This window comes from Rhinoderma darwinii, chromosome 10, assembly GCF_050947455.1.
Source record: "Rhinoderma darwinii isolate aRhiDar2 chromosome 10, aRhiDar2.hap1, whole genome shotgun sequence".
Taxonomy (NCBI): Eukaryota; Metazoa; Chordata; class Amphibia; order Anura; family Rhinodermatidae; genus Rhinoderma; species Rhinoderma darwinii.
The window spans coordinates 2,245,835-2,271,992 of NC_134696.1; the positions used below are offsets into that span (position 1 = coordinate 2,245,835).

The following is a 26,158-nucleotide window of genomic DNA, read 5'->3' on the forward strand; positions in this document are numbered from 1 at the left end:
ATCTGTTTCTCTGCTTTTTCTCCATATTCATCGTTTTTCATTATCTCATGTGTCTTCCTCTCCCTTCCCCCAAACAATTGCAGATTTGGAGATGGATAATGTAAGGCCAGGGCTAGAATGCCTTTCTGAGGTACCGAGCCCCTACAAGCTCAGCTCAGGTATCGCTTCCATGTATATACTTGTATCTCTACAACCAGCCCCTGAGAGTCCTGCGGGGGCTCCTCTAGAGCTAGAAATGGTGTCCGTCCCCCATTACACCTGGCATAATAAGTAGCTGTTCCCCCGTTCTCTTCATCGTCTAGAGGTTGTGTTCATGGCATATAAGGCCGACCATCGGTCTCGCACATGGATTCTTCTGACCCCCGATATGTTGCAGGTGGGGGGGGGGTCTCCATCTTCCCCGACCCAGGTGTCCGTGAGACATTTTACATGGGATTCTATGGAAATACATTTGTAGAACTAGAGCCACATATTCCCCGCAGGACTCTGGACAGGGGCTGAGTTTCTAACTTCGACATAGTCTAGATCTAGAACTTTCTACTAACAAGTAGCCAGAGACCGGTGAAGCCCTGGCCGGCTGCTTTATGTACGTGGGCTTTGTCAATGTCCTTCCACGTGATAATACAGATGTCTGTTCCCTGTGAGTCTGTTCTGCTCTGACAATATCTCCTATATAAGAAATCAGAACAGACGTGTGATGCCGCACGGGGCCGTTGGTTTCTGTATTTACGTTGCAGGACCCCTGTATGTGAGATAGTGGGGAGAGAATGGGCTCTGATGATATCCACGGGGGACGGGTGACAGAGTTTTTTGTTAAATTTCTAGTTAATTACTAGGCTGCCTTCCTTCTCATGATTATTGGGTCAATTTAAGGCCTTATTCACACAGTGCAGTTTTGGTGCAGTTTTTTTTCCTGCAGTTTTTTATGTCCCAACCAGGAGTGGATCGTAAAGGGAGAGAAAGTATATAGGAAAGATTCTACTTTCTTTAATGCACTCCTGGTTGTGGATTCAAAACTGCACTGTGTGAATATAACCTAACAAGATCAAATGTAAATCCCATTCACATGCTCCGGATTGTGACACGTTATCTAGAGCATAGACGATACAGGGAAGTCTTATACACCAGTGTGATTATCTCAGCCCCGCTATTGATTCATTTCTGTACAGAAGTCTCATCCCCTCACAGTCCTGCACCAGGGATATGACCATCATCATCTGAGCGTTTATAACCTTATAAAAGGGAGAAATCGAATACTGATAACCGATATATAGAAATAAACATAAGACAACAAGGGGCCCTGGCGGAAGAGCTTACAGTTTAAAGGGGACCCTGTTCTTTGACCTTTCTAGCCGCGCCAGACTTTCTGTACAGGAGAATTGTAAGGTTCTGTTCAGTCTATTCCTGATGTCTGGACCCCGGCCGTTGTATGGACAGGGAGGTAGGAATGTCAGGCATCTGTGATCAGGACAATGCACAGGAGGCACAGACACATCTGAACCTCTGTCCTCACTATAAAACCTGCAGACCCGCTCTGATTGATGTAACAGTGGCCCTCTGTCTTACTGCCATTCATTGGGGAGGGGGTGGGGTGCGCAGGGAGACCCATGCCAGACAGCACAGGGGTGGGGGTGGTTCCAGACGTTACACCTGGTAAAGAGAAAGGCAGAGTCAGAGACGGAGGTGTGACCGGGGCGCGCGCTGAGGAGGAGCAATTACCTGAGCCGGGTGCAGTGGAGACCAGAAACAGGAAAATGCTGTGATCAGAAGTCAGGAGGAGCCGCTGGCATAGGGGGACTGTGTGTGATAGACCGGTCATAGTCCAAGGGGTCTGAGGTGAGAGAAGCCCCTCAGTCACTCACTTGGTGCATGTCTGTGCTGTAGACGAGGCTGATTTACCTGTGGGACTCGGCTCACAAAGGACCAGGTAAGACCACAAGTCCCTTCCATGTGTACGACGACGATCTCCAAGTTGCTGTGAACTTTTCCCATCTTTCTCTTTGTTTGTTTCTTAATTGAATATAAACGGCAGCTCACAAAGCGAGACGGAGGAGGGGGCCGAGAGAGATAAGAGCCGGGGGTGGGCACACTCTGCAGCCAAAACTGGGATTGGGTTTATTAAACTTTCTCTGTTTAAGATCCACTCGGGGGTATTACATTGAAAAGCTGCCGTGTGTGAACGAGGTCCGGTCTCGTAGCAGAAATGCTTTATCCTTCTTAGATCAATTCCCAGTTTCGGCTAAAAATAATTTCATGCAAAAACTTCAGCAAAGTGTGAACTGAGCCTAAAAAGTATTTTCCCCGCACATTGCGCTGCAGTCGTTACACCAGCGCGTCATTACTGAATAGTCTCCAGAATATCAGGCAGCTCCTAATGATCCTGAGATCTTCACCAGGAGGTTCAGATGTGAGCAGTGATTCCCCCTGACTGGGCCACAATGCCTGGTAGAAGCCCAGGAGGGAGAAGCCATCTTGAATCTTTCACGATGTGAATGTGTGTAGATACAATGGAATAAAGGATGATTCTATTTATAAGCTGTCGAGCTCGGAACGTGTCGCTCCTGCTGCGCGGCGTGTAAATAATTTGGGGTAAAGGATGATTGTGGCTGGACAGGTGAGCGCGTTATTCCAGCGTGTACAAGGCAGCTCCCCCGACATTGGCTGATCCCGCTGTAAATCCTCCTGTATTTCACTTTCATTGCTGCCGCTGTGTGATCTCTTGTGGTTGGTTGTGGTGGGCGCCTCTTCATACCTCGCTGCTTCCAGTGTGGCTCTGGGTCGTGTCTGAGACACCTGGATCTAAATGAGATTATTGTACAGAGGGAGTTTCTGTGATTCCAGACACTGGGCAGGATTCCAGCAGTGACGTTGTGCCAGCTTCTGCCAGGCTTCTATGATGGCAGCTGTTGGCACAGACACTTAGGGACATCTACACGCTCCAAGAATGTGTCCTGTCGTAACTTTACGTATGAATGTTTCCTGTGGTGCCGGCAATGACCTGCAGCAGACTTATTATAATTCTGATGTTATGGACGGGGTGTATTTGCTTGGACGGGCATAATTATTTCTGAATTGACATTGAAGTGGCAGAATGTGTGTAGCTTATCCCATGGGACGTCCATAGACTTGATCTCCTTTCCATGTTTATTGCCTCGGTATAGAAATGACAGATTCGGCGCTGCAGTTATTGCCGCCTCGGTGCGATCACTGAGCTCAGGACATTTTGGTTTGTAATCCGGTGTGGTCAGTGTCCGCCTGTCAGGTGACGAGCACCAAGGACACGATCTGCCCCAGCATTAAGACTAATTACACATTCTGCAGAAAACAAAGAACCAACAGAAGATTAACAAGGAGATAAGTCCCAGCGGAGCCGCAGGGCACAGATGTCATGGCTGTAATGTCCTGTGCTTATCCAGAAACCGCAGCAAAGAGCAGTAGAAGGATCTGTGAGGTCACAGTCACACGAGCAGAGCGAAACTCGCACGTGAAAAACTGCATTTTTTTTAATGTCGGAGGTGCACCCGTGTGGGATGCGTTTTCACGGATCCCCCATAGATTTGGGTCTATGTGGGGAAATGTGTGACACGCAGCAAAATAGGACGTGTTCTACTTTTTCACGGGCCCTTTACACGGCCCCATTGAAATACAGGAGTCCGTGTGAGGGCCGTTGTTTTAACACGCTCGTCTGAATGAGCCCTAAATCAGTGTATTGTAACCTCGTCCACAGAATCGGAGGAGTGATCAGATCCATCATCATCTGTTCTAGATCTTCATCACATTGTTTTGCTGTTTTTACTTATTTTATATTTATTTTTCCACTGTGTAATCCATCAGAAAATTGCTGTTTACAGATCTTTTGGGCCCCATGCACATGTCCGTAAATACCGCACAGACGGGCCTGCGGAGTGTCACCCGCCTTTGCTGACCGTGCTCACAGTAATAAGAATAGGCGCACGGTCCAACAACGTAGTGCCACCCTGCAGCCCGGCTCACTAGTGCCACCCTGCAGCCCGGCTCACTAGTGCCACCCTGCAGCCCGGCTCACTAGTGCCACCCTGCAGCCCGGCTCACTAGTGCCACCCTGCAGCCCGGCTCACTAGTGCCACCCTGCAGCCCGGCTCACTAGTGCCACCCTGCAGCCCGGCTCACTAGTGCCAGAATACCGAAAACATTATTTATACTGTATTCAGATCCGACTATTCGGGTATTTGTGTTCGCCCTCCCAGCTAAAAGTAATAATGAACACACAATATGATCTGTTGGCATTCACTAACCTGCTTGTTGACAGTTTCCAGGTAGCTATACTCTGACAGTGCACATTAGAAAATGAAAACCTGGTAAATCTCATAGATGCCGGATATAAAGTATTGTGACATTAGCGTATGTGGATTGCAGGTTTGGCCCTATGGTTTAACCCCTTGATATCTCCTTCACATCTGTCCGTTTCGTGTCTCGCCGGGCTCCTGTCTTGGTGACTCCTGGATGTGGTGTTGACATTTCTGTGATAATGAACTTGTTATATTGGTCTCTTCATTATAGTAATTGGTAGTGACATGCTCTGGGTGGCCTCTCATGTCTGAGATTTGGGTAATGAATGAATAGCTGGTTGTCCTCCTCCCATGTGCGGCCGCCAGCGATATCCCTGATTCAGCCTAATAATAAGATGTGCCGGGTCCTCCGCTCTGGAATCATTGACTCTTTATAAACTGATAATGGGGGGAGGGGGGTTGTCCATCCATCTGCACAATCTCTGTCTGTGTCTGTAAAAGTCCAGGTTTTTTAACTAAAGTGGATTTCATACTTTCTGTGCAGTGTCCCGAAAACACGGCAAACTCATCACATTCCTCAGGACCTTCATGAAGTCCAGACCCAGCAAACAGAAGCTGAAGCAGCGCGGGATCCTGAGGGAACGTGTGTTCGGCTGCGACCTCGGAGAGCATCTGCTGAACTCTGGCCAGGATGGTAAGATCTTCTGGGGGTTGTAGTAGATGAGGAGTCCCATGCACAGGCATCATTGATGTTTTGTCTGGTTTTTGGTGTGTGTGTGTGGGGGGGGGGTGTTACTATCATCCCAGTGTGATATTATTACTCTCCTGGTTGGGCTGCGATGCTGCGAGCTCTGCCGGTGGGACAAAACTCATATTATCAGATGAAGATAAAATAATAGTCAGTTCATGTTCACAGTCCTAGCATCGAGCCGCTGATTTCTCTTCTCATTGAGTTTTAAGCGTTTTCCTTCAATAAATCGTCGTCATTGTATCGTGAAACGTCACACAACTTTCTAATAGCTTCTGGGTGTCTATTCAATTCTCTTTTCAAGATTTCTGCTTGTTGTCAGTGAATGTTAGAACACTTAATATCCAAACACTTGAAAACCTGTGCTAATCATGTGAAACCGACAGAGGTGCTGCAGACACCGATTATCTGAATTCTCTGTTGTAACGAGCAATGCAGCTGCGTGAGCAGGACTGTCAATATGGATTTTCAATTTCTTGATATAAAGAAGAATGTTCCCATTCACTGACCACAAACAGAGGTCTTGAACCTGGTCTGGATTTGAAATACAATATCGGAAATGTTATGCAATGATGAATCTTTATAACGGAGGAACCTTTACATTGTGTAGGTTTTAGTACTGTAACATTTCCTTTCTCGATATTTTCATTATTTTTTTTAATTTTGAGTATAAATAATTGAAAGTATCTGGAATCCCAAGATGTAATGCGGTAAATATACTTTACTTGAGCTAAAACATTGTAATGAAATAACTGAGGCGGGGGAGGGGCAGAGCAATATCCATGTAAGGGACAGTGGAGTAAAGATAATCCGGTAATGGAATTGCGCACCCCGAGGTGCCGACCGCTGATTTCTGAAGTGGATTTAGAACAAGTCCGATGCCTTTCCTACGAGAAATAGTCGCTGTAATTAGTAATAATGCAGTCTTGGGATGTAATGGAGCTGTCACTTGTGTTTCTCTGGCGGAGCTTCCAGTGCCTGACAACTTCTCGTAATCTAGGCTGCACCCCTCGTAGATAGGACACAGTGATGATGATGATGATGATGGCGGCGGCAGTGACCACATTCAAGTTGTCAAATCTTTTGTGATTTGGCCGGAACTAGGAGGGTTGAGAAGCGGTAAACACCTGGAGCCGCACGTGTAATTACAGGGCAGAGCTGCCTGGGACGGGGTGTGACCCTGTGGGAAGAATCACTGGGAGCTTTCAGTAGGGACATGCAGAAAACCTGAAACCAGGTGTGAGAGTTACACCTGGAAGAGGAGCGTCTCCTCCTGTCGCCAGCATTGTCAGGCCGTGCACTCGGCAGGATTCCTGGGGTGACAGTAATGAGGGAATCTGATGTCATGTTTACCTTGTTGCATTGCCACGTGCTGGAGACCTGCGGCTGACACAGGGAGGGGGCACAGTCACTCATTGTCCTGTTCTCCGCAGATTTGTCCTCAGGGGTAATGGGAAAAGCTCAGACTTGTTACGTGCATGCTACCACCTGTCACCTGTGATGGCAGCCATAGAAGCCGCTTGTCTGCCTGGTCACTGCTGTACACGGCCCTGACACTGTGTAGGGGAATGTATAGGTAAAGCTGAGATCTTCATGTTTCTCATTGTTACTACAGCCGTATATTTGTGAGAGAAAAATAATAAAGATATAAGAGCTGGTGTGAGCGCAGCCTTACGCATAAGAAAAATTCTAGTCAATCTTATGACAGAAAAGCCTGTATAAGGCGATGTTCACATCTGCATTAGAGGCTCGTCACAGATCTGGTCCAAAATGCCACAAAACGACAGACACAATGACGAAAACCCGAGGGAACACATTAAAGTCGATGGGTTCTGTCGGGCCACGGATCCATCACTGCCGTTATTTTCATTGTTCTGCCCCGAAGACCGAGCAGAAGAACTGAAATGGCGACCGAGATGTGAACCGAGCCTAAGGCCTAGTTCACACAGAATATTTTGCAGGCAGAAATTATGAGGCAGATTTTGACCTGCCTGCACTTTCTTGCCGCAGTTTTTGCTGCGTTTTTCACTCGCGTCCAATAAGGATCGTGGGCAAAAAACGCGTTTTCTGCCTCCCATTGATTTCAATGAGAGGTCAGAGGCAGAACCGCGGCAAGAAGGGACATGCAGCTTTTTATTCCCGCAAGTGGCTGGGGAAAAAAAACACTTCATTCTCAAGGTGATTTTAGTTTTTTTTGGCACTGATTCCGACGTGGTTTCTTCATCAAAATCGACGCCAAAAGACTGTGTGAACTGGGCCTGAGAGTTTGCTTCAATTGTATCCAATGCTCTGTGAGCTAAACAGTTGGATACATTTTACCTTCACTGATACATTGTAGCAAACATTTTCTGAGCAGAATTGAGCAAGCAATCACGTCATGGGACTTGTAAGGCTGGATTCACACGAGCATGTTACGTCCATAATGGACGGAACGTATTTCGGCCGCAAGTCCCGGACCGAACACAGTGCAGGGAGCCGGGCTCCTAGCATCATAGTCCTGTACGACGCTAGGAGTCCCTGCCTCGCTGCCGGACAACTGTCCCGTACTGTAATCATGTTTTCAGTACGGGACAGTAGTTCCGCGGAGAGGCAGGGACTCCTAGCGTCGTACATAACTATGATGCTAGGAGCCCGGCTCCCTGCACTGTGTTCGGTCCGCTATTAGTGGCCGAAATACGTTCCGCCCATTACGGACGTAATGTGCTCGTGTGAATCCAGCCTTAGGCTCTTTATTACAAATTTCCTGCCAGCCAGAGCCAAAGGAGAGAAGCGCGAGCCTACAAAATCTATTGCCACCTGTAAACCCTGAATGGAAAATGAAGCCTCCAGGGAAATGTAGAGAAGGTGCCAGTTTAATGTTCCTTTAAGGCACGGAGAGAGGAGAGGGACAATAATCCTCTTAATGATTCAGTCTCACTTTGAAGACTTCAGAGAGAAGATTTACAGAATTGTTCTCGCTTGCTCTTCCCGCTAATGTCTTCCTCCTCCTCCTCTCCCCCGTTAAGTCCCCCAGGTCCTCCGGAGCTGCACAGAGTTTATAGAGAAACATGGAATTGTGGACGGAATCTACCGGCTGTCCGGCATCGCCTCCAATATTCAGAAGTTACGGTCAGTTCTGGTCGCTGTAGAACATGATGGTGCTGCAGATGATCTCACAACCACTAACGTTCACCATTGTGCTTCTCCCTTCTAGACACGAGTTTGACTCGGAGCAGATCCCAGACCTGACTAAAGACGTCTACATCCAGGACATCCACTGCGTGGGCTCCCTCTGTAAGCTCTACTTCCGCGAGCTGCCCAATCCTCTCCTCACCTACCAGTTATACGAGAAATTCTCAGTAAGTGTCACCAAGACGTTCCAGCCACAGAGCGCTCATTAGGTTTCTTTTACTTTCTGACATTGTTCGATTATTGCAACAAGTGACGATGGACGTGCAGCCATATTGCTCGTGACCTTCAAGTTATTTTGTTAATATCATTGGGGGATGCCATGGCCCGGCCACTAGGAGGCGACACTAGGCAGCAAAGAATTCTTGGCTCTGCCCTGACAGGCCATACACTTCCCACGGACACTCGATAATTCAGTTCTTCGCCTTTTGTCGCAGGAGGCGGACGTGACCTCCGTACAATACTCTGTTTCTTAGCTGCAGGTGGGTTGTCGGCCTGTTCAGACCCCGTGTGTGTGGGGAAAGCGGCCGCTCTGGACTGAACTTTCCTCACTGCTGGTCACCTAACTCATATTCTGCATCTGAAGGCAGAGTGCCAGTCACCCCACTATAGGTGCGAGGTTACTGAGGCGATGACCCAAAAACAGGAGGACTGCGGAGGGCGAGTATGAAAATCCATTCCCCATCTCCTCCATCTAAAAAGCCAATTCTTTTCTATAGATGGAGACCCGATCTATACGGGGCCAGCAGAAGCCTAGCCTTCTCTATGGATGGAGACCCTGTATGTGTAAGGCCATGTCGTTATTGCAGTAACGGCACTGCGGTTATTTCTTGCTGAACATGATGACACCGATTTTTTTAATTAATTTTTTCTCCCTGAGAAACATTTATTTTTCTCCTCCCAGGAACCTTTCACCTTTACTTAGACGTTTTCCTGCGGTTCCTGTTGGTGGCGAGACTATCGTTGTTACGCCACTTCTGGCAACGCCGCAGCCTGAATGTTTCAGCTGATCGCCCGGTTCGTCCGTGGCCTGGGCTGCACATTCTGTAACTCGCCCCACCCCCGTCTGTCTCATGACTCCTGCGTCCCATCAGCCTCCACTGTTAAAGGCTGCCCTGAGGAAGGTCCCCCTGAGAGGGAGGGCGTAGATGTTCAAAAGCGCGGCTTCTGGGTTTTGGAGGAGTCGTCCTTCCTACTTACCGTGCCATCGCTTGCCTCATTCCGGGTGCCGGCACCATCTTGGAGCTTTTCTTTATTTTGCCTTCGCTCCAGGGATACAGAGACCGACATATCTAGTGAACTCATCCTCTGTCTCCTGACAGGCGCTACTTAGTACTAAGGGTGTATGCAGCCAGTTTTAGGGGCTGATTGATTTGTTTTTATTTGTAAGGGGTCTCATATTTATTTCTCACTGGTGCAGCTCCCCCAAGTTACTCTGCCTTCGTTAGCCAGTTGGCACAGACGGCCTCGGCTACCATATGTAAATGTAGCGGCTGCAATAAACCGTTAACACGCAGTCAGTCTACCCCATCTGTCCGCAACGTCTGCAACCCACAATACCACCCCAGGATGTGGCACCTTCTGAATAGATCAGGTCTTTTGCTCAGACCCCAAGTGACATTTCCAGACTCTCCCAAAACATGGTTTAGTCTTTGGGTCTATTGAATTCCCAGATCGCGTCCCTTCCTTTTTCATTGATAACACACCATCTACCTCATGGTAGGCCACATCATAGGGACAAGTCACGCTCCTCTTCAGGTTCCCTCCAAGGGTGCCCTGTTTGTCCTCCATGGAGAAACTTTTCCAACCAGGCCCCCTCCTCCAATGTAACCTCCGATTCTGATTAAGAAACTGAGCAGGACTCACAACGGTCCGCTGCCATGCAGGAGTTCATACGTGCTGTCAGGGACACCTTTCATCTACAGGATGGACCCGTTACCCCTTCTCAGGATCAGGCTTTGCTTTCATGCCAGTAGCGAGTATGAGGAGATTTTATGGACGCATGCTGAGAATTTGCCTGTTTCAAGATGCATTATTCTAGGTTTCCTTTTCAGGAGGGCTCACCACAATCCCACTGTCCGATGTGGCATTACTCAGTGACCCTCTGGACAAGAAAGTGGATTCCCAGGATTAGGCCTCATGCAAACGAACGTAAAAACGCCCGTAATCATGGGCCATAATTACGGGCCCATAGACTTCTATTGGCCACAAGTACCTTCCCGTATGCTTACGGGAAGGTGCCCGGGCCGTTGAAAAATATCGAACATGTCCTATTTTAGGCCGTAATTACATCACGGGCAGCCCATAGAAGTCTATGGGGCTCCCGTAATTACGGGTGACTACGTGTGTGCACCCGTAATTACGGGAGCGTTGCTAGGCGACGTCAGTAAATAGTCACTGTCCAGGGTGCTGAAAGAGTTAACTGATCGGCAGTAACTGTTTCAGCACCAGGGAGAGTGACTACTGATCACAATATAGATCAACCTGTAAAAAAAAATAGAAGTTCATACTTACCGAGAACTCCCTGCTTCTTCCTCCAGTCCGGCCTCCCGGGATGACGTGTCAGTCTAAGTGACGGCTGCAGCCAATCACAGGCCAAGCACAGGCTGCAGCGGTCACATGGACTGCCGCGTCATCCAGGGAGGTCGGGCTGGATGGCGAAAGAGGGACGCGTCACCAAGACAACGGCCGGTAAGTATGAATTTCTTTTACTTTTACTGCGGAAAGGGCTGTCCCTTCTCTCTATCCTGCACTGATAGAGCGAAAACGTGCCCGTAAATACGGGTGGAATACAGGTGACACCGGACCCGTATTTGCGGGAGGGAAAAAATATGTTAGTGTGCATGAGGCCTAAGTCTACGTTCATATCTGCAGGTTCTGTTCTGCGCTCAGCCTTTGCATCCGCCTGGGTATGGTCTTTCTCGGTTTAGAGTAAACAGCCGCATCGTCATATCTTGGAGGATTCGCTGCACCAAGTCTCACGTCCTAGGTTATCCAAGATTTAAAGTTCCTGTTTGAAGCCGGCTGATTTGAGGGAAGACTCTGTCTGCAGTGGATAATTTGACTGCCCTCCGTCATTCTATTCTGCAAAGACCATGCCTTACAGATCAACCTCCCGGGATTGATGGCAATCTTCCTAGCCCTATACCATTGGGTCCTCCTTCCAGTGAATAGCGTAGGCTTGTCTATTCGTTTTTGCATGGGGGTGCAGGGGAAAGAATGGTCTCAACCTTAGAGGCGGTTCCATAATCACAATGCCACTTCAGGTCTGTCCAGGGGGCAATCTTCTCGCGCTGGGACAAGTCTCTCTGGGCAAGTTTTTGATTTCCACACGGTTCAGGGCACTTAGTCGCAGGAGGAGATGACCTTACAGATCAATCTTCTGGAATTGAGGGCGATCTTCCCTGTCCTCTCCCATTGGACTCGTCTTCAGCGTCGGCCAGTCAGGATCCAGACACCAGGGCAGCAACAGGAGTGGAGCGACTCTGGAAGTATTCTCGTATCCAATGTGGGGGAGCAGCAGATTCCAGCGCTGTGAGCGGTCCACATACCAGGAGCGGATGATTGGGCTGCAGCTTTACTGGTGGACGTTGTTCTGGCTCAATCTTCCCTGTGATGCTGCCGGCATACGAAACACAACTCTCCCATCATTCTGCATTTAGAAGGGATATTACTGTGTGTGGCCCCTGACCATCTGATCGCGTCTTACTGAGTATTCTGATGGTTTAATTAGTCGTACTAATTGATAAATGCAAATATAACATTGTACGCTGCATAAAGGGGGTCGTGCAGTTTAGGTCTGTGTTATTGAGCCTTGTTTTTTTTGTTTGCACATTACAGGACGCGGTCTCGGCTGCAACTGATGAAGAGCGACTCGTGAAAATCCATGATGTCATCCAGCAGCTTCCTCCTCCGCATTACCGGTCAGTTCCTATCTCACCCTGTCAATGATGGAGATCTGTATGTAATTATCACATTACTGTACATTGGGGGCAGGGAAGAGGCTGGTGCTGCATCCCACGTCTCAGCGGGCCCCTCAGCATGAAGGAATGTGGGGGAGGGGGGACAGTCGTGAAAGGACATGTCTGTCGGATGTTGTGACTACCTCGTACTCCAGAAATGCAGCAAATTCCTTTGAGTGACTGGATGAATTCAACCCCTTATTATCAGCGGACCCCCTCCGACTTCTCTGTGCGGCCCCTCAGGCATTAGAAGTCATTGCACCCAGGGGACGAGTCTCTTATTGTGGAGCAATCAGAGGATTTGTTACATTGTAATAAGGGTTTGGGGAAATCGTCGCCTATAACGTCCGGTGCTGGTTTCGGACATTGTTTATACTTAGACGATGTAACGACATCATGTGACACTTTTTCTTGATAGATGAGTCCGTTTCTGAGATTATATTGTTATATCATACGTATGTTGTTAAAGGGCCAGTGTCCCCTGTAAATGAAGCTTCATCACTGGATAATGAATAGTTCTGCAACTTTCTAATATTTCTTGACATTTTCAAGATCCATGCTTGCTTTCAGTGAATTTTTTTTTTTTTTTTTTTTAACTGAAAATCTGTACTGACTGAAGACTTTTCACAGCAGAGCGTTTGTTAGAATTGTACTTTGTTCGTTTTTATTTTGCAATGGTTAAACTTTATTTACAGATATCCGGGCGAGTTCGTATAATGAAGTCCAATTTCTCCAATAGAATATTCCTGGCACACATACTGGTCAGCAGGATAATGTATTTAGGCTCACACGCCGGTCACTTGTGTTATTTGCAGGACACTGGAATTTCTCATGCGTCACCTCTCTCGACTGGCAACTTACTGCTCCATCACCAACATGCACACCAAGAACTTGGCCATCGTCTGGGCACCAAACCTGCTCCGGTATGGGACCGTTAATTCCGGGTATGGTACATGGCAGGATGGCGATGGGCTCCCTTCGTCTCTGAACCTTCTCTTTCCTTCTCCTCCTATGCCGGTGATATTTAGGCCATGTCTGCAGGGATGACACATTTTACACAATTGCTGGTGACGGGTGATTTTGCGGGAGCAGCTGATTTATAACAACATCTGTGTCAAATAATGGGGGATGTGGTTATGAGCAGGGAAGAATATGATTACTGCCGAGACCTAACCCCAGAGCGGATCCACCTCCAGCCAAACCAAGCGATAATTAGATCTCCGCTTCCTGTGATGACGGGATTTGTTTGCTTTCATCAATAGTCTCTCATTGGCGCTCTGGAAAATAAATTTTTAGAAATATTTTTTATAACCGTTATGGGGTGGCAGAAGGATCAGATAATGGGGCGATGCGAGGGAATATTGAACGTAACACTCATTTCTGCCAAATAATGATCTTTTCATAAACCTTTTGTCTTTCTTGGGGTGGGGGAGGGGGACGTCACCACAGGCAGTGAATCTCACTTGCTGATTAGATTTTCCATTAATATTTTATTTTTTAGATCAAAGCAGATTGAGTCGGCGTGTTTCAGTGGGACGGCAGCCTTCATGGAGGTGCGGATCCAGTCTGTGGTTGTGGAGTTCATCCTGAACCATGTGGAGGTGCTCTTCAGCGCCAAGCTGAGCTCCGTGATACGAGAAGGAGCAGGTGACTGAATAAAGGACAAAACTATGGAGACGTGTACTGACTTATCGATGGGGAGGGGAGGGGAGGGAATGACAGACATGTATGTTCTATATAATGTGCAGATACACACCAGCTTATTAGCTCTGCTATGATCAGTGACTCCAGCTTAGCTGCATTGTCTATTGTCTGAAATCCACCTCCACTTCAGAGACTGAGGCTGCTGCCCAGACCTCCCCCATGCTATACACTGCAGCTCTGCTTGCTCATATTGGCTGCTTATTAGCACAGTTTTACCTTGAAATGTCATTTCTTCACATTAATAGGTGCAGTCCCTGAATACGCTGCTGTGTCGGGAGAGGGTCAGCCAGGGACGGCTCCTCTCTTTGCACTGTCTTATCTACAAAAACCAAAGACTGAAAGCAAAAAAAGACCTGACCTGTTTCTAGCAATACATTGTGTTGAAGCCTTTTTTACTCCCCCTGACATAACACACCCAAAATCAGATTCATACTGAATGACATTTCATTCTTCCACAGTAAATGCCTAGAAATGTAATCTTATTTTTTGCCTCTTTTTTTATTAGGTCACACTTCTCTGTCACGGCCAAAGTCTCTCCTTGTGTCTTCACCCTCCACAAAACTACTTAGCCTTGAAGAGGCCCAAGCACGGACACAGGCTCAAATAAACTCCCCCGTGGTGGCAGACAGTAAATACATAGAGGTGGGAGAAGGACCAGCCGCTCTGCAGGGCAAGTTTCACACAGTCATTGATTTCCCATCAGAGAGGTGAGAACCCAGGATGATCGCTGACACATTGTAGCTTATGGGGACGGTGCTCCACCTAGTGGTAGAGGAAAGGAACCAGCAGCGGGGAAACTACAACTTCCAGCATGTCCTGACCTCTAAGCACGCTGGGGTTTCCAAAAAGCTTGTTTCAGACCACAGCTTTACAGGAAAGCTATGATGGCGATTCTTAAAATGTAAACACTATAGACTTGTTATATCCATAATGACCATATATCCTTCCACAGAACATAGAAAGATTCTGATCGCATGTTGCCCATAGCAACCAATCACAGTGTGGCAGAGAGCAGTTGGTTGCTATGGGCAACACGGCCAGTCTTTCTATTAGACAGTATTTATAAATGAGCCTCATTGTTCATGAAATAGAAATTTCTCCTTTGTATAATGTCTGTCATCCAGTTACCGTGACTTTGTTTTTCCTGTAAGAAAAAGACCACCCCCCAAGATGAAGAAGTCTCCGGTGGGCAGTTGGCGCTCCTTCTTCAACCTTGGAAAGTCGTCATCGTCTTCTTCAATGTCTAAGAGGAAACTGACCCGGAACCCAAGTGAACCATCTGAGATGAAGGCCATGGCGTTAGCGGGTGAGGGCCGGAGGCTTCAGCTGGGATCTGGGCTATAAGAAAGTTTTATGTAATATGGATTTTCATCTCTTTAGGTGGAAGAGGAGACACCGGGACCATGCGCTCGGCCAAAAGTGAAGAGTCGCTTAGTTCCCTGCAGGCTGCTGAAGGTACGTCACCCCTGACACGGCTCTCGTAGGCGTCATGTTACCCAGGAACAGAATAATTGGTGTTAGAGGGGTATTCCTATCAGACAGACATCCACCTCACCTGGTATAGAAATAACCCTGTAATGTGCAGTTACATGAAGGAATTTTTTTTTTTTTTTGGGGTGTGGGGGGTGCTGTATTTTGGATAAAGTGCAACAAAATTCCACATTCAGGGACTGAACCAGAACTGCACTGAGCGCAGCGTTCTCCTACATCACATCATCCGCACGTCTGTGCTGCCCCCGCACATCATCATCCACATATTATAAAGTCACCGGCACAACATACACCCGGGTTCGACTGCCAATATGACTGTGATCGCTGCAGGACAGATTCATCCAGTTTATTAGTTGCTATGGTAAATTTTGCTGCTAACCCCACCTTCCCCCCTCGTTGTTTTCTCATTAGTTTATCCTGAATAATAACCTTCTGTTCTTCATGTGTAAATGTCACTCCACGAGGGACAGGGCTGATATTTTATAACATACGTTGGGTGAGATTTATCAAAAGTGGTGCAAAGGCAACCAATCCGGTCGCTGCGGTCGTTTCTCAAAGGGCCCCAGACATAAAATGTGCAATCTGATTGGTTGCTATGGACAACAACAACACTTTTCCTTTGCACCTATTTTGATACTTTTTCTCTAATGTGTTTTAATTTCTCACCATTTTCAAGATCTCTGCTTTCTGTCCATGAATTTTTCATTTTTCCTGAGCAGTACAAGTCCCTGTTCACACAGAGTTTTTTGCAGACAGAAAACTCTGGCTCAAAATTCCATCTGGAATTTTGAGGCAGATTTTGATCTGCCTACACGCGGTTTGCTGCGTTTTTCGCCCACGGCCATTGAGCGCCACGGACATAAGCGCAGCGAAATACACTTCATCTGCCTCTTATTGATGAAAGGTCAGAGACATAAACACCCAAAGATGGGGCATGTCGCTTCTTTTACCTGCGAGACAGTTTTTGCACTCGTGGGAAAAAAACGTCTCCGGCTCCCATTGAAATTATTGAGAGGCATTTTCGGCACGTTTTCCGCGACAAAAAACTCTGTGTGAACAGGGCCGAAGACTTGAAAGTTGAGCTCTGATTGTTAGGGACAACAAAGACCGTTTTATTGTTAGTATTGATAAATCTGACACTTATTAACATTCAGAGGCGATATCCCTGTCCAGGTTTTTAGCCCTTGTATCTAACAAGAAGGTTTTATTTACATAAGAGCGGAAAACATTAGGTTGACCAGTGAGGGATCAACAAACCTGCTGTGTGTGATGTGATCAGACCTCCGCGCCGGATAGAGGGGTAAATGACAAGTCTTTACGGTTATTGTTGGGAAGATCTGACCGTGATTTTGTCTTCATTTCTCAGTGGAGTCCAAGCTTTTCCGTCCTCGGCGCCCACGCTCCAGTAGTGACGCTCTTTCTGCTTCGTATAATGGGGATTTACTGGAAAGCTGTAACCGCTGCAACTCGTACGATAATCTGCCTCATGATCAAGACAGCGACGGAGATGAGGGATTGATTCACGTGCCCGCCATGTTATCCATGCGATCTCATGAAGATGAAGATCTGAGTCCCCCCGATATTGGGGTGGCCAGTTTAGATTTTGACCCAATGTCTTTCCAGTGCAGTCCACCCAAACTAGACCGTGAAAGGCTGGATATTCTCAATACATTCCGCTTAGACTCCGCACTGAGCAGCAGCAGAGAGTGGCTACAAGGTGGACCCCAACGCTCTGCCAGCGGCCTAAGCTCGGAGCCCATGTCCCCTTACCAGGATCGGATGAGAAGTCCCTTTCTAACACCTGATCGTAGTCCCAGCGCTGAGAAGATTCCGAAAGCCCCGTCCTTTGCCGAAAAAGTGGTGCAAGCCTTCTCTCCAAAAGTGGGCCGCAAAGCAATCCGCTCTCCACCATTAACCATTTCAGAACCTGTCACTATCTCACTGCCTAGCCGGGTATCAGAAATGATTGGAAGTGTTGGAGCTGCTCAGTCTCTTGTATGGTGCAAGGAGAACTGCTCTAGAGACCTGGGGATTCTTCCCGATGTTACCTGCAGATCTGTGGACATGGCCCCTGTGCTCCTTCCTTTATCAGCAGCTGCAGAATCGTCCAGGACTGTGGACACCGCTGTAACTTCTCAGTGGAGCAGCCCTGGATTAGAGAGTGAAGACATTGCAGGGACAGTTTATCCAGAAGTCGCACATGCTGTGTACAGCACGGACATCTCATTCACTGACACCTGCAACCAGGAGTTCATCACCAGCCGTGGAGCGGGATCATCCCAGGAGAAGGCAGAATTGTCAGGAATAGAGAACACGTTTGTCCCCGGCTCACCTACACCCCCAGGTATGTCGTAATTCATGCACCAAACCTGCCGGGTCACTTTGTGTATAGTCATTATGTTGTTACGTAACTGTATTATTAGGACGCTGCAAAATTATGAAACCAGCGGCAGGAGGAAGATAGAACCTTCTGTACTTTGTAACATTAGCGGATACACAGACCAATTACAATGTAACATTCATTCTAAAGTAATACAGACTGGCGTGGGGGGGGCGCGATGATCAGTTATTTAGGATTCCAGCAGAAACCTCACACCGACCATTGTACAGAGGAGCAGCTGCGGCTCATCAGCACCTTCTCTGACCGTGGAGATTTCTTATTCGTATATAGTTAATGGGGTTCCACAGGATATGCCATAACAGTCCTATAGATGCGAGTCCCAACTCTAGGACCGGCACTTATCTCTACAATTGGCCTCCGTCCTACATTCTGTCGCAGGGCTCAGAACACTTTTCTGACGGGGTGGCTGCGTCTTCCGGAAACAGATGAGAATGTTTAGCTAAACTGTTTCCGGGAACTCCCGTAGAAGTGAACAGGATTCACAGAAAAATCATAGCACAGCGAGCCAGGAAAACGTTTCAGTAACTTTCATGTCTGTTTTTAAGATCCTCATTATTCCAGGACAACCGTGCGCGTCAATCACTTTTTGGCGGATAAAGTTTTGCGACTTATTTAAAAAGAGTAAAAGTTATGGGTATTGGAAAAGAGGAAAAAGGGGCAAGACTGTTATATATTAGGTCGCCTTCAATGGGTGTAAAAATTGATACCGACAATTAATAGGGAAGAGGAAATGAATCCAGTGTTCCCTTTCAATTGCACTGGCAAAATACCTTTATTAATATATATATTTTTTTTGTATGTATTTTATATAGTATTTTTATTAGTATTACTATATTGTGTAATTCAATTCCCAATGAGTTGAGACACCCTCCTGTGTAAATGATTGCCCTTAACATGCAGATTTTGTAGTGGATTTGCTGTGTCGAAATCCGTGAGGTCAAAATATGCCACCCGGGAATTCAGCCTTACAGTGGAATTAGTTTAATCTGGCATTAATGAATCACCCATCCCTTATTCCAGCGCTGATGCTACGGTGGCCTCCGCTGCAGCGGTCACACGCTGCCTACAAGCAATCAGCAGAAGGGCCGCCGGAGCATCGCCGCTGGATCGCCAGTGGAAAGGCTAGGGGAGTACTGTTTTTTTTATTTTTTATTTGTTTTTATTCTTTCCGGACAATTAGTCATTAGTAAAGGTTGCACATCCCACCGCTCCAGGTCAGAAATCACGTGACTACAGCAGAGTTCTTACATCTTCCACTAGTAACTGAATTAGAGTAGAAAAGACCCTGTGCTATTTACAGTTCTCTGTTCCCACGGCTGCATCTGCTGCCCATCCAGAGCCAAGATCCCTGCTGCACGTGGTGCTTAGGCACTCTAACTAGTTAAATTCACAGCAAGTGGAGGGTTGGATGTTTTTGAACCGGTGCAATATGATGTATTATGTAACGTTCTGCGTATTCGGCCTGATTCAGATGAACGGGTGTCAAAACTGCAATTTTTCACGACCGGTTTACACTTGAGTCTATTGAGGGATCCGTGAAAACTGACAAAAATAAGACCTGTCCTATTTTTTTCATGGGCCTTTCACACGTTCCATTAAAACAACGGCCGTGTGAACAGTCCCATAGAAATACATGCAGCCGTCACACTGACAATTTCCATGTTAGTCTTAGGCCTTATTCAGACAGATGTTTTCAGTGGCTATGAAACATGACGCTTTTCTTTCTATTTAACAGGATTATCCGCTGCGGAGTCTCCTTTGGATCCTGCCCACATTACCAGCGGTTCCTTCATTCCTCCTCCCCCTCCTCCCAAAAATGCTGCCCGTATGCTGGCTTTGGCATTAGCGGAATCTGCACAACAAGCTACCAGTCAAAAGAGATCCCCCTACCTGCAGTTCATGGAGTTACCACTGCCACCCCCACCAGAAGAGGAGCCCCCCCCAGATCTCCTGCCACAGACAGCATCTCCTGTACTAATGCCAGCCCCGGCAGCTGTATCCCCGGAGACCAGTCCTGTCCTCACTGCAGCGACCACCCCCAGCACATCATCCTTCTCCATCACCACCATCCAGTACAGTCCAGTGAGGAGTCTCAGCACTTTACCAGGAGACAGCCCGTCCGCGGTCACCCCAGGACTGAGCCCTTCATCCCAGGTACAGTGTGGCACATATGTCCTGGCACCATGTCCGTGTATTATTAGATCTTTACATATGTGGTCATACATGAAATCAATGGGGACGTTGCCCATAGCAGCCATTGACATTTTATGCTACCCTACCTTTATATTAGTCCTGACCAGAACCAGTGTGTAATGTCAGAGCAATGGCAAGGATACAGAACAGTCAAGGGGTGTGTAATGGGAACACATAGATATGCCTATTATTTGGTGAAAACTTGTTTGAGGTGCTAGTGTACATTTAAACAACGAACAGTATACCTGATGTCCATCAATTTTATTTACTGTTAAAATCTAGTTGCTTCCCAGTCTGTACGCTGCTCTCCCACCCCTGTTGTCGCGCAAAATCCATCCCTAGTTACAGAGCAGGGGAGACGGACTGCAGGAGGTAGGGGTCTTCACAACCTGCCAATAGAAGTCTATGGAGGGGAGGGAGGAAGCAGGAGAAGGAACAGAGAAGCGACACAGGCTGCCGGTTAGAGTTCTATTACCCCCCAGTGCTGGATTCTCAGCTACACTGCTCATTACGGCTGTGGTGTAATCCCCTCCATGCTGATGCAGCAGCTTCTTTATATGTGATAGTTAGAGCAGAGTCTCCTCTATGTGTGCAGTGTATAGAAGACATGATAACCATGAGGCTATGTTCACACGCAAACTCAAAATCGTCTGAAAATACGGAGCTGTTTTTAGAGAAAACCTCCTGATTTTCAGGAGTTTTTGAAGCTGAAAATGAAGCTGCTTTTAATTTGGAGCTTCTTTTGAGGCGTTTTTCAGTGTTCAATGGAAAATCCGCTCCAAAAAACGCCTCAATAAGTGACATGCTACTTCTTTTTAGGCTATGTTCACACAGAGTTTTTTGCAGGTGGAATTTCTGCCTCAAATTTCCTCTCCCTGCACGCCGATTTTCGCTGCGTTTTTCGCCCGCGGCCATTGAGCGCCGTGGGCATAAAACGCCGCAAAATATGCTTTCTCCGCCTCCCATGGAAATCAATGGGATGCATTTTAGGGCCGTTTTTGCCGAGTTTTGCGGCGCGGTTTCCGCGTCAAAAAACTGATCAAAAAACTCAGTGTGAACATAGCCCAAAAGAGGTGTAAAAAGACACCCCATATGAACTAAATGCTGTTTTTCAAATTGCTTTCAATGGACAGATGTTTGTAGGCGTTCAGCTTCCGTTTTTTTCAGGCGTTTTTCGAGACGTAAATGCCCCGAAATACGCCTGAAAACACTGCGTGTGAACAGACCCTGAGGCTCCGTCCACTAGCTCAGAGAATTAGAGAGCGAGCCTGCAGAAGGGAAAACTGTTAAATAAAGCCGTATACAAGTCCTATAATGGCCAGAGATAGTGTTATTCCTCATGTACACATCATGACGGCTTATTTTGAACAGTTAGGTACGCTTTAATTCATACAAATGATTAGTTTTTTGGATGTTTCTCACCTGGATTATTTGTGTTCAAGGTGCCAGGATCCATTCCCCCTGAAGAGATGCCGCCTTCTGGGCCATGTGAGACCAACTCCAGCTACCTTGTAGAATTCTGTACTCCACCCTCTTCCTCGGATCGACCCAGTCCAAGACGTCACTTTCACCAGCGTTCTGAGTCTTTTCCATCCCATCCTACACACAGTAGCGGACCACCAGCCCCACCGGTGAGAACCATGGAAAGTAGACTGGCCACTGCCCTACACTCCAACTATAATGATGCAATAACGGCCAACAATTATCACTCCTTCCTGAGCACAATCACCCTGCCATCGTCTCTGGAGGACGCATTGCCCAGGCACAATTATTCCGCTCATGTAAAATCGGAAAGCCTGATGGAGCAAGGTGCTAGCTACCGACATCCTTATAATTCCCAGCCCAAGACCGAAGAAAAGCTTGAAATTGGGGATGGATACAGACACTCATATCAAACCTCTGCTCCGCCTGAGAGCGCAGAACTTGCCTACAGAAGCCCATATCCTTCTCAGGTGGAACCAGAGAATCCTAATGAGGCATTTGATGCTTTTGTGCATCCTAAACCATGTATAGTCCCCAAGTGTTACAAGGCGGACAGTGCTCCACTGCATATGCCAACACAACCCTATATGTCCCGCTGTGAAACGCCTGCCTCAAATTCTACACTCTATGGCACCTACATCAACCAGGCCAAGCACCCGGGACTGCAGCATGCTCGTGCAAGGAGTCGCCCAGATTATATGTCATCCTTGAGTCCAAGTCAACGTACTTATTCAGAGGAAGCTCCACCATATCCGACCATAAGACGGGTCCAATCCATGCATGTGCCTATGCAGCCTCCACCACCTCCAATGCGTACAATTCCTATTTCCAGAACAGAGGTTCCTCCAGATGAGGAGTCTGCCTACTGCCCGCGCCCCGTCTACCAGTACAAACCATGCCCACCAGTCAGTTCTTCCTCCGATTATCATGTCACTCAGCTGCAGCCTTACTTTGAGAATGGACGGGTACATTATCGCTACAGTCCATTCACGGGGAGCACCACATATTACTCTTCAGATGGCACCTTCTATGATATGGACCCATACAGCACATTACGGTTGCGTCAGTACCACCTCTATCCTAGTCGTGACTTTGCTTCTTATACTACAAGACTACAGCCCAAGTCCACGTATCGGTCACAAGCGCTGGCACCATATCCCAGAGGAAGTCTGCATGAGCACAATTTTATTAGCCGAGACGTCCCCCCTGCTTTACCCCCTGAACATCCTCGACCTCTTCACATCTCCTGGGATATGGAGGATATGGACCGGTACAGATTACAGTCCCTGAGACGCGAGAACCGAACACGTCAAAGATCTAAGGGACCTGTGATGTCTCAGTACGACAACGTTACTCCGTCCTTAGTGGAGGACATAACAGGACTGGATGTCCTACATCTGAGAAGCAGGTCTGACCCTGGAAAAACCCCCGGGCTTCTTAGTGTTGCTGAATCTAAAGATGTCCGCTACCCTGCCAGAGCAGAGGCCGATGAACGTCTGGCGCATCCTCTCCCGCCTTATGGAAATGGGCCCCAGGATAAACCATCCCTACCCCAGAAGCAGAGTGGAGGGACTAGGAGTCGGATACAGCATGACTTTACCTCGGAGCATCGGACACCACCGCAACAGGATACTGGACATAGACCGTCATCTGATGGACGGAACGGTCCCCCGTTCCCTCCTGCTGAATACAGCTCGAAAACAATGCCACTGCCTTCTGCACCCACATATCAGTCCTCAAACAGTAAATACAATGTGAATCTACAGGAACCATTCAGGCTCAATCACAAAGAAATGAGACAGTCCGAGGACAAAGAGCGGTCACTTGCCAGACCCCCTGACAGCTCGCACAGAGACGGTTACAGAGAGGACGCCACTCCGTTTGCTACTGCTCCACCTAAACCAGAGAGAAGCCACAGCCTCCGAGGCCACAACCCAGAGACTTTGGAGAGAGACCCTGCCATCTGCTATCCCTACCAAACCCTCCATGGAAAGCTGCACAGCTCCATCAGTGCACTGTCCCAGTACGATAATGTGGCAGATTACCATTCCATACCCCACCATCGATCAACAAGCCAATCTAACCCAAATGCCTTTCCCCTTCCACATGGCCGGACCTATGCGACTGCACTGGGTCAGGGAGCTTTCCTAGCTGCGGAGTTGTCCCTGCAGAGGCAAGAGACAAAAGTTCATGCGGAGTGAGGCGCTGCCCGGGGATAATGGGAGGGTTCAAGATGGAAAGAAAGCTTCATTCGTATTAGGCAGCCCCCTGCTGGACAGTGGACTGTTTTATTTTTTCAAAAGACACAAAATAAAAAAAAAAAAGAAACCAAATCCTAATTACGACACAATAACTTCAGTACATACACAACTAGCAATACACATGGACACGACACTCCTGCACTCCGTCGTTAGATGACCGTTTTTATGTTGTAAACAGTGATGTCCTAATCCTGTAACGTTCGTCCCCATTGGTGTCCTTCCTAAATGTGAGGAGGAACGCAGAGGAATAAAGAACTGCTATTTAATCCATATTGGGTTTGTTGTGAATATGACATGACATTTATAATGATGATAATTAACGCTGTGGTACGTCTCATGTTATTGCCTCTTGACGTGCCCCCCCCCCCCCCCCCCCCCCCCATTTTTAGATTATTTTTCCTTTTGTATAGCCGGTTTGTTATGAAGGATGATGGATATGGTCCCGGTCCCGGTCCCTCTCTCCGTTCACCATATGTGTATATCATACAAACACAACCCTGTGATCATTAATGATGGCTTCCCTTGGTGATCGCAAAGGATCAATGAAGAGTGAACGGTGACACTGAGCTGTCCCCCGATTTAAGTTTTTCAAAGGTAACAGCCATAACTAAGAAGTCTTACCAACGTTCTGTGTATCGTTTGTTACTGTCTAAACTCCACTTATTTAGAGACTATTTCTTTCTTAGGCATCAGGTTTGCAGAAAGTCTTTATTTTTGACTGTTGTATTCTTGGAATAAAGTTCTCCTCATTGCAGAGTTTTACAATTATTACGTTCCGCCTGAATAATTCATGACTGTTGGACCCAGTGGAGGAAATGTTGCAGCTGCAGTTTTTATAAGGGCAGGTTCACACCTGTGTCGGTCTTTCAGTTTTGTTCTGTCAGACGAGCAGAAAATACTGGCAGTGCCAGTTCCGATGTGCGACCAGAACCCTTGACTTTAATGGGTTCAGTCTGTGGTTTTACTGGAAACAATAGCGCAGCATGCTGAGCAAATATGTTCGGCCCTAATTAAGCCTTCAACGCGGATGTGAACAGCTCCTAATGTGTTAGACACTTCTTACCAACTTAAGATCCTGACAATACAAAATCAAGATCAGCATCTTTAAAAGGGATCATTTGGTTAAGGTTGAGCTGCCGCCTCTCCTGACATGTCTTGTAGTAAAACATTGTACTAATAATACTGGAGCATCTTTTCTTAGAACTTTGTGTTGTGCGGTTCCTCTGTTATTCTTCCTATCATTTCATTAATAAATTGACAACTGGGTGTTACCAGTAGGGGGTGTGTCCCTACAGACAAAGTCCAATCAGTGCTGACATATTGCAACTGTAGGGACACGTAACATCCAGTTATCAATTTATTCATAAATTTCTAGGAGGAATAACAGAGGAATGGCACAACGTAGAGTTCTAAGGATTAGGATAAGTGTTCCATAAGTATTTCAGGGGAATATAAGTATTTACTAAAAAGTAGAAATATTTTAAAGTGGACCTGTCCTCTCTCCTGATAACGCTTAAAGGAACAATCCAGGTAAAATTAGAACATGGGTGCAGGATCTGAGGGGGTGGCACGGATTCAAAGAACACCAAAGAAAACCCATGTCATGACACAAACCCCTCAGGCACTGAACTGGGGATAACAGCGGGGCAGAGTTACTGACAAAATGTGTACAATCTGTAGATCCAGTTTGAAGCAGTTTTGATGCTTGTACCTCACTAGACGCTTTTTAATACTGATCCAAAAACTGAACATCCCTTTGGAGACAAGGGGGTGTGGCTTAAAATGCGCAAAAATACTGGGAAACATTCTGATGCAAAATAAGCCAAATTTAAAAGTGGTATAAGGAAGAGAAAAGTGTCTAACAGGTCGTACACGATGCGCCAAGTATACAGCGTGCTCCACTCTGGCGCATTTGGTGCCTGCTTCGTCTAATTGATTATCGTTTACGCCTTCTTCCAGGACCGCATATTGTGCTGTTTGGCTAATATGAGCAGTGAAAGATCACAGCGTATCCAGGTGGGGAGCTCTCGGGATCTGCATACATAGCGGCCCGTCAGTCACTGAGGAGGGGGGAGAGCGCTCCTCTCCCTGATAACGGAGTCTGGGGTATTTTATTGCTCCTACTAGCAAAACGACAATTGGCTAATCTTTGACAAACCGCTTTGTAAGCAACACTAGGTCAGAGCAGGTTTTCAGCCAGTGGATGTAAACAAGAAAGCACTATTCACTGACAGCATGCAAAATTATCTTAAAAATGGTGAGGAATTGGAAATCTTAGGGTAAGGCCGCACGGTGCGTCATTGACGTGGTTTTGTTGTGTTTTTTGTCTCTGTAATGCGGCAGTTTTGTTGTGTTTTTTGTCTCTGTAATGCGGCGGTTCTTTTGTGTTTTTTGTCTCTGTAATGCGGCAGTTTTGTTGTGTTTTTTGTCTCTGTAATGCGGCAGTTCTGTTGTGTTTTTTGTCTCTGTAATGCGGCGGT

General features: G+C 47.2%; 1 protein-coding gene across 18 annotated transcripts in view; it reads left to right on the forward strand.

Annotated features, from left to right (window-relative positions):
* The window catches only part of ARHGAP32 (Rho GTPase activating protein 32), a 523,871-nt gene extending 499,923 nt beyond the window's left edge, over positions 1-23,948 (forward strand). For 14 of the 18 annotated variants that reach the window (XM_075839129.1, XM_075839130.1, XM_075839131.1 and 11 more), the window contains 13 exons: positions 84-158; positions 4,813-4,962; positions 8,022-8,124; positions 8,210-8,354; positions 12,025-12,107; positions 12,962-13,069; positions 13,648-13,793; positions 14,356-14,557; positions 15,002-15,156; positions 15,231-15,305; positions 16,708-17,685; positions 19,478-19,896; positions 21,378-23,948. In XM_075839129.1, the coding sequence (XP_075695244.1) occupies positions 84-158; positions 4,813-4,962; positions 8,022-8,124; positions 8,210-8,354; positions 12,025-12,107; positions 12,962-13,069; positions 13,648-13,793; positions 14,356-14,557; positions 15,002-15,156; positions 15,231-15,305; positions 16,708-17,685; positions 19,478-19,896; positions 21,378-23,618 (4,880 nt within the window). In that variant the 3' untranslated portion in view covers positions 23,619-23,948. The remainder of the gene's footprint in view (positions 1-83; positions 159-4,812; positions 4,963-8,021; positions 8,125-8,209; positions 8,355-12,024; positions 12,108-12,961; positions 13,070-13,647; positions 13,794-14,355; positions 14,558-15,001; positions 15,157-15,230; positions 15,306-16,707; positions 17,686-19,477; positions 19,897-21,377) is intronic. The other 4 variants (XM_075839126.1, XM_075839138.1, XM_075839139.1 and 1 more) reach the window with 2 other exon arrangements.
* Positions 23,949-26,158: the final 2,210 nt, after the last annotated feature.